This window comes from Fusarium poae, chromosome 2 (assembly GCF_019609905.1).
Source record: "Fusarium poae strain DAOMC 252244 chromosome 2, whole genome shotgun sequence".
NCBI classification, from domain to species: domain Eukaryota; kingdom Fungi; phylum Ascomycota; class Sordariomycetes; order Hypocreales; family Nectriaceae; genus Fusarium; species Fusarium poae.
Genome location: NC_058400.1, coordinates 1,373,024 through 1,385,085, shown reverse-complemented (window position 1 = coordinate 1,385,085; position 12,062 = coordinate 1,373,024). Strand labels below are relative to the sequence as shown.

The following is a 12,062-nucleotide window of genomic DNA, read 5'->3' as shown; positions in this document are numbered from 1 at the left end:
ACACTGGCAGTGTCACATGATCCCACGAAAGAATGAAATGTAATGTGAAAATGGTGCTGTGAAGGTTTTGAAAGGGCCCCGTAGTTGACCTGAACCCTCACTCTGGGAACTTGAGTGTCGTTCTTCAAGTGTTTGCAAGACTATCCTGCGCCGCTTTTCATGTCGAGTCGGACAGCCGTGTTATGATAAAGATGTCATAAGAGCTGGTGCAGGTCTGATGATTTATTGCAATCATGTTGGGGAAGAGTTGTGCCTCATCAAGGTGGTTGCCGTAACCACAAACAGAATCGAGGTTAAAGCGCTGTCACGTGTTCAACACGAAAGCACATACTGACAGCTCATTGCTGCAGAACATACAGATGTCTAGTCCCCAATAGGGTATCAAAATAGAAGTATAAGAGACGAAATTAATAGGTCAGTTTGCGCCTTGGACGATGCTTCTTGTTCTACTTATCTCTGTACCCTTAGACTTTAGAGACCGACTTTTCTACGTCCCTTCAACGACCCATACGCCTTGGTGAAAATCCGAACAAAATGATTGCGCAAATGCACCCCTCAATAACATACTGCAGTCAGCATGCGACAGCTGACGGAGTTAAAGAAGGACAGTATCCGCTCAGCTCAACCCCTGCATGCGTCAAGTAGTAAGACGGACAATTGCGGACAAACAAAGCCACGTAAAGACAACTTAAATATCCTCATTTGTGTCTACGTTAGTGTACCAATATATTGGGCTCGTTCACAAGTATGCTGAGGTCGTCTAGCAGTATAGTCTTGGTGTTAGTTCAGCGGACTTTGTTGCGGAGCGGGCCTCGTCTCTGTGATCTACCATGCCCTTGTCGGGCTAAGCATGCACGAAAGGGGACGGAGACGTGAATGTTGCAGGGACCTTGAGATGAGGTGTAAGATTGGAGGGACCTCTTTTCCCGTGAATTCGTAAAGATCGCGTTCGCGTTCGTGAAGGGTTATTTTGGTGAGAAACCCTGCTCGTGTGTAATTAGAAGGCGGAATTGACATTCTATGCAGTTGAAGATTTCGCGTTATGTTTATGGTGACGGTTAAGAGCTGAGAAAGAGCTGTTTGGTATGTGATGACCAGCTGAAAGACGTTGGGTGCATATCGTTCCGTCGCATTGTGACAAGACATGTACGAGAGAGGGAAAAAAGGGTTTCAGGGATCGTCAACGCCAAGGTCACAATAAAGAGTAGCCTAATCGGATCTCGATTACCCCGATCGAAAAGCAAACAATTTTGTATCCGACAAGGCACGGATACATTCCAATTTTATTGTGGTATTTATTTTTACATGCCATGAATAACCTCATTGAGATGAGATATGGCGAAAATACAAGATGCATGCTTACTATGTACTGCAACCTAAAGACTAGGCATAAAACTGGCTCAATCTGACTCTGTAGCATTAGATCTAATCATGAGCGATTGATCTTGATAACAACTGTGCATCACCATCGATCGAGTTCAGCTCCGTAAAAGGGTCAAGATTAATTTAGAATAGAATAGAATTGAATTGAATTCTAGGCCCAATTGAACAATCAAAGTGGAAATAAGACACCCTTTTTCTTATTAGCGGGTACTCACTGACGGACTGTCGGATCCTTACAAGACCCCGAAGAGTCAATTCATGTCCACCAAAACATTTACCTACCGTGCGCAGGCTCCCATTTACAGGCCTATTGCAACAGTCACTGAACGAGGATTCACATGGGAATTTTAGACCATGTTTAATGCTGACAGCCAAGCCATTTATCAATCCCTATTGATTTATTTTCAACCCGGAGGAAGGGATAATTAGGTGAGTGGGAATGTCAACACTAGATAATCCAACCAACCAATCAGAGTAATTACCGGTGAGATTATTACTCCGATAGATTCTCTGATTGGTTGGCGGAAGACGGGTTTGAAGAAGACCCCGAATATTGAGTACGCGGTTTCGCATTCAAGTATTTCTTGACATGGAAGGAATTAAAGGAGTTTTCATCTGTGGAGAGAAGCGAAGGAGGATCATCTTTTTAAGGAGGATTAGACGATCAATGTTACGGCAATTGATGTTACGTAGTTAGGCCTGCCACGACAAGGGAATACGTTGAAGATCCCGTCTTTAGAGGGTTTTCAGGTACAAAGAAAGGCACGCAGACAAATTAGAGTTGGAATGCAGCAGCGCCGTTTGATTTGACCGGGTATGTCCAGCGCAAGACATGGATGTTGTAAGAATTCCCATATCTTTCAGTTTGGCTGATGTGAGCCTTGGAACCCCAATCGCAACCATTAGGTTCTGTTTATTAGTGTCGACGGCTCTAAGAAGTTGTACATACATACATCATCCAGGAGTACGTATAAATAAATACCAAGTCTGAGGTCCCGTCGCGGAGTTGCATGGTGGGGCACAAATACATGGGAGTTCATTCCCGGGATCCTTCGCTTGTTAGCCCCAACTGGTGTCGGAGTTTGGAGCCAACCCGTTATCCGCTTTAGTACAGTTTTCGCTCTTACTCATATTTGCTCATACGCTGCGCTTTGATGTTAAGAGCTTGTTGGTCCCGAATTGTTTTGCACACCCCTTGTCGGGTCGGGTTCTTGTAAGCATGCGAAAATGCCTGTATGGGGGAGAATTGAGACGCAGAGGCGGAGTTTGTAGACATGATCAAACATGATTGTAAGAGTGATCGACTTGGAAGGAATAAGGACAACGTGGCGATGCTATTGAGTCAGTTGTTGCCTGATGAGAAGTTCAGAGAGTAGATGTAGTAGAGACTGACTGTAGATATAAAGAATGACGCCCATTTGGAGACATTTGGAGCGGCCGACCTCACGCATTCTTGACACTGACAGCGACAAATAGAGTCACAGCCGCATCCGATTGCACTTCTAAAAGACGCGCTAGAATTTTAGTCTTCACCCCTCCGCTGTCGTTTATACTGCGCTTTACGGTTAGTCCCCGACCCACACGAGTTTATCTCCATTCTGTTCTGTTTGAGAAGAGAGAGAGGCCTGGGATGACGACCAATTCGGCCGTCTTTACATATTCTCCTTGTCTCCCTCCTCGTTCTGACTCTGGTTCTCTTTTTCTTACACGTTCTTGTCTTTTAGGATTACTTGATCCTTCATGATCGACTGTCTTTTCTCCGTCGATCCTTCAAACCACTTTTAATACCGTTTAATTGTTTTGTTTTTTTAAATCTACAACCACACCCGAATAACCCTTTTTCGCATCGCATACGGAAACACATTTTCTACTGGGTCGTCACTACTCAACCCGCGAGACTCAATTGCGAGATCTCTTGTAAGTAGATTTTGCCGTCACAACTCATAATGTCGGCTCTCTACGGGATCAACGCCAACAACGACGCCACTGCTGCAAGGCAGGGTGCTCCTGGCGCTGGCTCAACAGGCAATAACGTGCCGCTCGCCGATCACAAAAATTCCACCGATGAAGCGATTAACGAAAAACCACCCACCTCATCACCTGCTGACACTCTCGGCAAGGGCGACGACGAGGATGATTCCGAGATGGAGCGAAGAACTTCTATCGTTCAAGCTCTTGCGCGCTCTTACTCTCATGCTTCTGCCAATCACCCCGGCGGACAGAACCCTTTCCAGGCCGGCGAGGATTCACCTCTGAACCCCAATTCCGCCAACTTCAACGCCCGCGAATGGGCCAAGTCTGTTGTCGAGTTGGTGCGCCAGGATGGTCACAGTTTCCGATCCGCTGGTGTTTGCTACCAAAACCTCAACGTTTACGGTTATGGTGGCGCCAGCGACTACCAGGCCGACGTTGGTAACGTCTGGCTAGGTCTTCAGGATGTTATTGGCAAAGTGACTGGCAAAAAGCAACAGCGCATCGATATTCTGCGCAACTTTGATGGTGTTGTCCACGCTGGTGAAATGCTTGTCGTTCTTGGACCTCCTGGTGCTGGTTGCTCCACCACCCTCAAGACCATCGCTGGTGAACTCAACGGTATCTACGTTGACGACGGTTCCTACTTTAACTACCAGGGTAAGTGAAGTCGCGAAAAGGCGTGTTTTGGTTTCACGAAACTCGATCGCGCTTGTAATTGAGCAACGCGGGCTTTTGTGTGAAACACGCCTCTTGTACCTACATGCGCCGAGATCAGTATCACTAACTGTGTCACAGGTTTGTCCGCCAAGGAGATGCACTCTCACCACCGAGGTGAAGCCATTTATACCGCCGAAATCGACGTTCATTTCCCTATGTTGTCTGTCGGCGATACCCTCACCTTCGCCGCCCGCGCTCGACAGCCCCGCGAGCTTCCCCAAGGCTTGAACAGAAACGATTTCGCCGATCATCTCCGTGATGTCGTTATGGCCATGTTTGGTATTTCTCACACCGTCAACACCCGCGTCGGTAATGAGTACATCCGTGGTGTCTCTGGTGGTGAGCGCAAGCGTGTCACCATTTCTGAGGCTGCCCTGTCTGGAGCTCCTCTGCAGTGCTGGGATAACTCTACTCGAGGTCTCGACTCTGCCAACGCCATCGAATTTTGCAAAACCCTCCGTCTGCAAACCGAACTCTTCAACAACACCGCTGTTGTGTCCATCTACCAATCTCCTCAAAGCGCCTACGACCTGTTCGACAAGGCCACCGTCATCTACGAGGGTCGCCAAATCTTCTTTGGTCGTGCCGATGCTGCCAAGGAGTACTTTGTTAACCTGGGTTTCGAGTGCCCTGCTCGCCAGACCACTCCTGATTTCCTCACTTCCATGACTGCTCCCAACGAGCGAATCGTGCGAGACGGATTCAAGGGCAAGGTTCCCCGCACTCCCGATGAGTTTGCGACTGCCTGGAAGAACAGCGCCGAGTATGCTGCTCTTCAAGTCGAAATTGAGAACTACAAGGTTGCTCACCCCATCAACGGTCCTGATGCCGAGGCTTTCCGTGCCTCCAAGCAGGCCCAGCAGGCTAAGCGCCAACGCCCCAAGTCTCCCTACACCCTCTCCTACATGCAGCAGATCCAGCTTTGTCTGTGGCGTGGATGGCTGCGACTCAAGGGTGACCCTGGTATCACAGTTGGTTCTCTTATTGGTAACTTTGTCATGGCTCTTATTATCGGTTCCGTCTTCTATAACCTGGATGAGACTTCAAGCAGTTTCTTCCAGCGTGGTGCTCTCCTCTTCTTTGCTGTTTTGATGAACGCTTTCGCTAGTGCTCTCGAGGTAAGTTTACAGAATTTTCGACTCATGATCAATGCTAACTATGAATAGATCTTGGCCCTGTACGCGCAACGTCCGATTGTGGAAAAACATAGTCGGTATGCACTTTATCATCCGTCAGCCGAGGCCATCGCGTCGATGCTTTGTGATTTACCGTACAAAGTCGCCAATACGATCGTCTTCAACATTACGCTTTATTTCATGACAAACCTGAAACGAGAACCGGGCGCATTCTTCTTCTTCATCCTGATGTCCTTCGTTGTCGTTTTGGTCATGTCCATGATCTTCCGCACCATCGCCTCCGCTACTCGCAGTCTCTTCCAGGCTCTTGTCCCCGCCGCTATCCTGATTCTGGATCTCGTCATCTTTACTGGTTTCGTCATTCCTAAGCGTTACATGCTCGGATGGTGCAAGTGGCTCTACTACATTGATCCTATCGCCTACGCTTTCGAGGCTGTTGTTGTCAACGAGTTCCACAACCGAGATTACGAGTGCAACCAGTTCATTCCCAGCCCAATCCAGGGTTACGAGAATGTTCCTCAGGATAGCCGCGTTTGCAGTGCTGTCGGTGCCGAACCTGGAAAGTCTGCTGTCAATGGTGACCGATACGCTGAGTTGCAATTCGGCTACAAGTGGGAGAACCGCTGGCGCAACTTTGGTGTTGTCATTGCTTGGATCGTTCTCTTCACTATTACCTACATGACTGCTGCCGAACTTGTTTCTGAGAAGAAGTCCAAGGGTGAAGTTTTGGTTTACCGACGTGGCCACAAGCCTGCCGCTGTTGCCAACGCTGAGAAGAAGCACAGCGACCCTGAGGCTGCCATGGCTCACATCGGTCCTATGGTTACTGCCGAGCGCACCCGCAGCCGAGCTAGTGGAACGAAGCAACCTGGTGGTATGCTTCAGGAACAGACCTCTGTTTTCCAGTGGCACGATGTCTGCTATGAAGTCAAGATCAAGGACGAAACTCGCCGCATTTTGGATCACGTTGACGGTTGGGTCAAGCCCGGTACTTTGACTGCCCTTATGGGTGTTTCTGGTGCTGGTAAAACCACTCTTTTGGATTGTTTGGCCGATCGTACTTCTATGGGTGTTATCACAGGCGAGATGTTGGTTGACGGTAACCCCCGAGACATGTCCTTCCAGCGCAAGACCGGTTATGTTCAGCAACAGGATCTGCATCTTCAGACTTCAACCGTCCGAGAAGCCCTCAACTTCAGTGCCCTCCTCCGCCAGCCCGCTCACGTCCCCAAGCAGGAGAAGCTCGACTATGTCGAGCAGGTCATCAAGCTGCTCGATATGGAAGAATATGCCGACGCTGTCGTTGGTGTTCCTGGTGAAGGTCTCAACGTTGAGCAACGTAAGCGTCTTACTATCGGTGTCGAACTTGCTGCCAAGCCTCCTCTGCTGTTGTTCGTTGATGAGCCTACCTCTGGTCTTGACTCTCAAACCTCTTGGGCTATTTTGGATCTTCTTGAGAAGTTGACAAACGCCGGCCAAGCTATTCTCTGCACCATTCATCAGCCCTCCGCCATGTTGTTCCAGCGCTTCGACCGACTTCTTTTCTTGGCCAAGGGTGGAAAGACCGTCTACTTCGGAGACATAGGGTCTAATTCTGCGACGATGACTAGCTACTTTGAACGCATGAGCGGTCACAAATGCCCCCCTGAAGCCAACCCTGCCGAATGGATGTTGGAAGTTATTGGTGCTGCTCCCGGATCTCACACCGACCTTGATTGGTTCCAAACCTGGCGCGACAGTCCCGAATATCGCGAGGTCCAGACTGAACTCGAGCGTATCAAGACAGAGAAGCAGGGTGTCGAAGACACCGACGTCGACGATGGTAGCTACCGCGAATTCGCTGCTCCTTTCATGGTTCAACTCAAGGAGGTTCTCTACCGTGTGTTCCAGCAATACTGGCGTACTCCTGTCTACATCTACTCCAAGGCCGCTCTCTGCTCTCTCGTCGCTCTCTTTATCGGTTTCGTCTTCTTCAAGGCTCCCAACACTATCCAGGGTCTTCAGAACCAGATGTTTGCCATCTTCAACTTGCTCACCATCTTTGGTCAACTGGTACAACAGTCCATGCCTCAATTCGTCATTCAACGTTCACTCTACGAAGTCCGCGAGCGTCCTTCAAAGGTTTACTCGTGGAAGATATTTATGCTGTCGCAACTTATCGTCGAGCTTCCCTGGAACAGTCTAATGGCCGTCATCATGTACTGCGGATGGTACTATCCTGTCGGTCTTTACCAGAACGCCTCTGACGCTGGTCAAACCACTGAGCGTGGCGCCCTCATGTTCTTGTTTCTGTTGGCCTTCCTACTCTTCACAGCTACTTTCTCCACCATGATTATAGCTGGGTTCGAAACTGCCGAGGGTGGTGCCAATGTTGCCAACCTGCTCTTCATGCTTTGTCTGATCTTCTGTGGTGTCCTCGCCCCCAAGGATACTCTCCCCGGCTTCTGGACCTTTGTAAGTTTAAAATCTCGCCGTCTCCAACTGAATAGCACTAATATAGCACAACAGATGAATTACGTGAGTCCATTCACTTATCTGGTGGCGGGCATGTTGGCAACAGGTGTCGCCAACACAGATGTCACATGCGCAAGCAACGAATTGGTACCCTTGCAGCCCCCGAATGGATCGACCTGTATCGAATACATGGGAGACTATATTTCGCAAATTGGCGGCTATTTTGTTGACCCTGATGCCACGCAAAACTGCGAGTACTGCAGCATTTCCAAGACAAACACATACCTCGCCGGAGTCAACATCGACTACAACGACCGATGGCGCAACTTTGGCCTTCTCTGGGTCTACATTGTCTTTAACATGGCTGCCGCGCTTTTCATCTACTGGCTTGCGCGTATGCCCAAGAAGACCTTCAAGAAGAAGAAGGCTAAGAAGGCTTGAACGAAAAAATAATGTCTTGTACTGTGTATAAGATGAGAGAGAAATAATGGTGGATTTTTGTTTTTTTGATACCTATTCTAGATTGGCGAGATGAGAAAGCCTTTTTTTTTATCATAGACTGCATAGCGCAGCAGATGTGTATGCTTTATGTACATACGACCTTTCACTATTAGACACTGTAATATGACGGCTGGAACAGAACAGACAGATGTGGGATGGTGGAAGAGCACCCATACCCCCTTTTCAATGAACGGAATTTCTTGTTAAAATATGGACTTGCATGGATCACGTCGTGAATGTATACAGTGGGCGAGCAAGATAACAGTTGGAGTAAAAGTCACGTAATTGCAATTGATACTCTGGTGCTGTAGATAACAGCGAGGTATTTTAGATATTGAAAGAATGTAACAGATCTAACCGCCTAATTGCGCCTTGAAAGTGATATACTGCCACCGGGCACTTTGCTTTCCGATGCAACCTATATGTACGCCAAGCCAGACTCCCGAAGTTTTCCCCCACGCTTCATGTTGTTTTACATATCGTTAAATCATTATTTGTATTGATAGCCGCTGCTGCGCCGTATTGCCCCTTGCATCAGCTGGATATTTAAAGTTCAGCGATGCTCGGTCTTGCCGACGATTATGGGTTGAGTGGTTTCCGAGCATGTATGTTGTGATAAGGAAAGTATGTATGATACCTCGGCAGACCATTGACTTCTTCCATTAAACACTTGCGAACTTCGACGAGGAACATTTCGATTTGGATTAATGTCCAGCCGAGACCATCGCGGAAAGGACGTCGGGATAGTCCAACGAGACCCCACATTACAGCGTCGCGCATGACATGGCCGCACTCTTGGAGTCGTTGCTTCTTTGCCCATGGACCCACGGGGCATTTGTAGCTTTTTGTTGTGATGTTTTCGAAGCCTGCTTGGGTGAGCTCCTCGTGGACGTAGTTGATGCCGTGGATATCGGTGCCGAGAGCAGCCATGCCCTCTTTTAGGTATCTGCACCAGTCGCGCCAGGCATAGGGTCCATCGCATGAGTTGTCGTCGCAGGCTGGTAAGAAGACAAATTCCTGGACTTCTACGTAACCTCCAGGTTTTAAATGCCTGTTCGAATTAGCATGTAGTCAAAAAAACGAAGCCAGTCAACATACTTCCAGATTCGATCCCAAAGCTGTTCTCTATCCTTTATCGAATGAAGAGTATGGCGTATATGGATATAGTCGAACGAGTCCTCGGAGTATGTCCAGCCAGCTTCATGCTCAATATCGTCGACAAAAAAGAGGGCGTTTTCGGGAACCCAATCAGGTTGTATAGGTGATAGGTCCATGCCATGGAATTGAGATTTGGGGTACATGTCAGCAACTATTTTGGTGTTAGTCGAGTCTTCTCATTCGTGTTTCAGAGTCGTCTCGGGAAGCCCTACGATCGATACACCATCTTCCAATTCCCGTACCGAGGTCGAGTACCTCGGCACCTTTTTCCAGGCTATGTTCAACGGGCGCAAAGAATAATCTATCATCGCATAGATACACGGTCAAGTTGTGCTTGAGCTCCTCACGATCCTGCTCGGCTTCATCGTTGGGGAAAAGGTATTTCCTAGACAAGTATGTTAGGCGATTGTTTCTTTAGGCGAGCAGTTATATAAGTCCGGACCCTTGTTTATAAGAATGATATCTGAGACCACCGTCGACGATGTGTTGTCGTATGCTATCGGTCAAACTGCGAGTTTCGTCGAGGTCGTTGGTTGCATACTCGCCGCGTTCAATGCTTTGTATGACGGTAGCTTCATGGGTAGAACCGACAGTGAGAGGAGAGACGATGGAAGATTCCGGTGATGGAGGGACCATTTGGTGATGAAAAGTGAACTGATAGTTATGTATATCGTGGAATGTCTTCGTTTGTGAATCGTCGTCCTTTGGTGGTTTTGGGGATGAAGATTCGTTGAATTGACGGTTAAGCGAGTTCGGCGGCGAGTTCATTTTGACAGAGCGTAGAGGTAGAAGACAATGCGCATACCGCGGTAGATATTGTCGATCTTGAGGATGGAAACCGAGGTAGAGTTTGAAAAAGGTTCAAGATGGTTATGCGCTATGTTAGACTGGTACTGGTACAGTACGGGTAGGTAGTAGGTAATAGCCAGGTACGGCAAGTATCGAGAGCCGGAAGAAAGGCGCTTCTTCGGTCGAATGATGAATCAATACCTGACGTCACGGGGTAGATAAATATCAACACTAATAAATGGTAATGATCGAGATGATGTGTGCAACACGAGGTCGAGTCGAGTGGAAAAGAGAAGAAAATAATAAACCCAAGGGTCAGGGATTGACGGGACGGGCGGTAACAGTTTAAAATAAAACAAGAGACCCGAAGCAAGGCTAACTAGGGTTAGGTAGTATTGTGATGGGATGGACTATGATATTGTTAGTACATAATGGGAATAGAAGCTATCAAGGAAGATTTGGGGGATAACAAAAAAGAGGGGAGTACATATTCTACACCCTGTTGTTGATTATTAAATAAATACCTACAGTTTATATGTGATAGTGATGATGAGCCTCGGCTTGTTGGTTATATCAAGTAATATCAGAACCTACATTATCACTATCACTATCTATGTGATATATATATATGTATATGCACTATAAGCTAAACTCTTCACCAACAACCAACATCATTCTCAGCTATACCGACACTCTGGGAATTTTACCAAAGATTGTGGCTGCCCCCGTATGACCAAAGAGGAGGGTCCAGTCCCAAGCTGTTGGTACGCATTGTTACCTTGCAGCAAGGATGTTCATATCATCACCAACAGACTCTCTCCAATCTGTGGGTCTGCATGGAGAGAGGGTTACATACAGTTACACTGAAAGGGCCCAAAGGAGAAGAAAAGTAAAAAGAAACCCCCATGAGGCTATCAAGAGATATCCAGTACATATCACGGAACAGTATAACGGCTAGCTCTCTACTAGTCTATCTAGACTAGTTAACGAACCGAGAGTAAAGACGGCTCAGAATATTCGCTAACACAAAAAAAAAAAGGTCGCATTCTAAACTCATTCAGGCAAATCATCATCATTGATCATATCTTACTACCCACTTCCTTGGACTTGGGTTTTTCGCTTCGTTTTTAGTCTCTCATCCCACCGCGTAGTCTATTGCACCATCCCGCATCAAATAAATAAACCTCCAATCATAAGAGACCAGACCTAACAAAAGTCTGTGTGTTGAAAAAGAAAGCGTTGCTTTTTTTCTTCTTTTCTTTTCTTTTTTTCTAGAAGCAAACTTGTCTCCGTCATGTCAGACCATTTCTGTCTTTTATCCGTTAGATGGTTCTACATATTTTTGACAGCTCAATAATGACACACCGACATGACAATGACATGGTTCTTATACGAAGTCTGGATGGCCTCATGCATACAATGAATACCCTGGCGTTCCCTTGTGTCGGTACAACAAAGCACGGCTTGTAGCCTACGTAATTACGTCTTTTCTAGCTAGAAACTTGACATCTGACATGGCATATTCGGAACAACCAGGCTCTCCTTGCCATTACCACCTCGGTCTGTCTTTTCTGCCCCTCTCGGTCTCTCAGACGAGTTGCAGGACGGACCCTGAATAAAGAAGAGTGGATGAAAAGGTTTCTTGCTAGTACATATGAATCTCGGCAGGGGTATCCTTTCCACGCTTGGGCACTTCCGTTTGGGATGGGGCTCTTTGTAAAACCTTGATTTTAGATTCCATCACGAGGAGAACGAGCTGTAGATCTTATTGCAAGATATGGTGTTGTTACTCCGGGCTGGTATCAGATTACTCTTTGCCTGCAGATTGTAACTCAACATAGTTTACTCCCAAATTGTGCATCTGTTCATATACAACAAGAGATCATCATGAAGAAAGGCCTTGGTCTTCATAGCGTCAGCACGGACTTCTTTACGACAGTGGATAACGTC

General features: G+C 47.3%; 2 protein-coding genes across 2 annotated transcripts; one reads left to right on the top strand and one right to left on the bottom strand.

The window, feature by feature from the left end:
- Nucleotides 1–3,329: 3,329 nt before the first annotated feature.
- ZRA1_1 (ZEB2-regulated ABC transporter 1) lies at nt 3,330–8,105 on the top strand (the record flags this gene model as incomplete). The annotated part of the gene is made up of 4 exons (XM_044848930.1): nt 3,330–4,014; nt 4,153–5,192; nt 5,241–7,664; nt 7,719–8,105. 4 exons carry the CDS (start codon nt 3,330–3,332, stop codon nt 8,103–8,105), a joined length of 4,536 nt encoding a protein of 1,511 aa, XP_044707640.1.
- Nucleotides 8,106–8,744: 639 nt separating this feature from the next.
- On the bottom strand, nt 8,745–10,091 carry FPOAC1_004379 (uncharacterized protein; the record flags this gene model as incomplete). The annotated part of the gene is made up of 4 exons (XM_044848929.1): nt 8,745–9,216; nt 9,264–9,474; nt 9,566–9,708; nt 9,766–10,091. The coding sequence occupies 4 exons, from the start codon at nt 10,089–10,091 to the stop codon at nt 8,745–8,747; spliced, it is 1,152 nt and encodes a 383-aa protein (XP_044707639.1).
- Between the last annotated feature and the right edge of the window lie 1,971 nt (nt 10,092–12,062).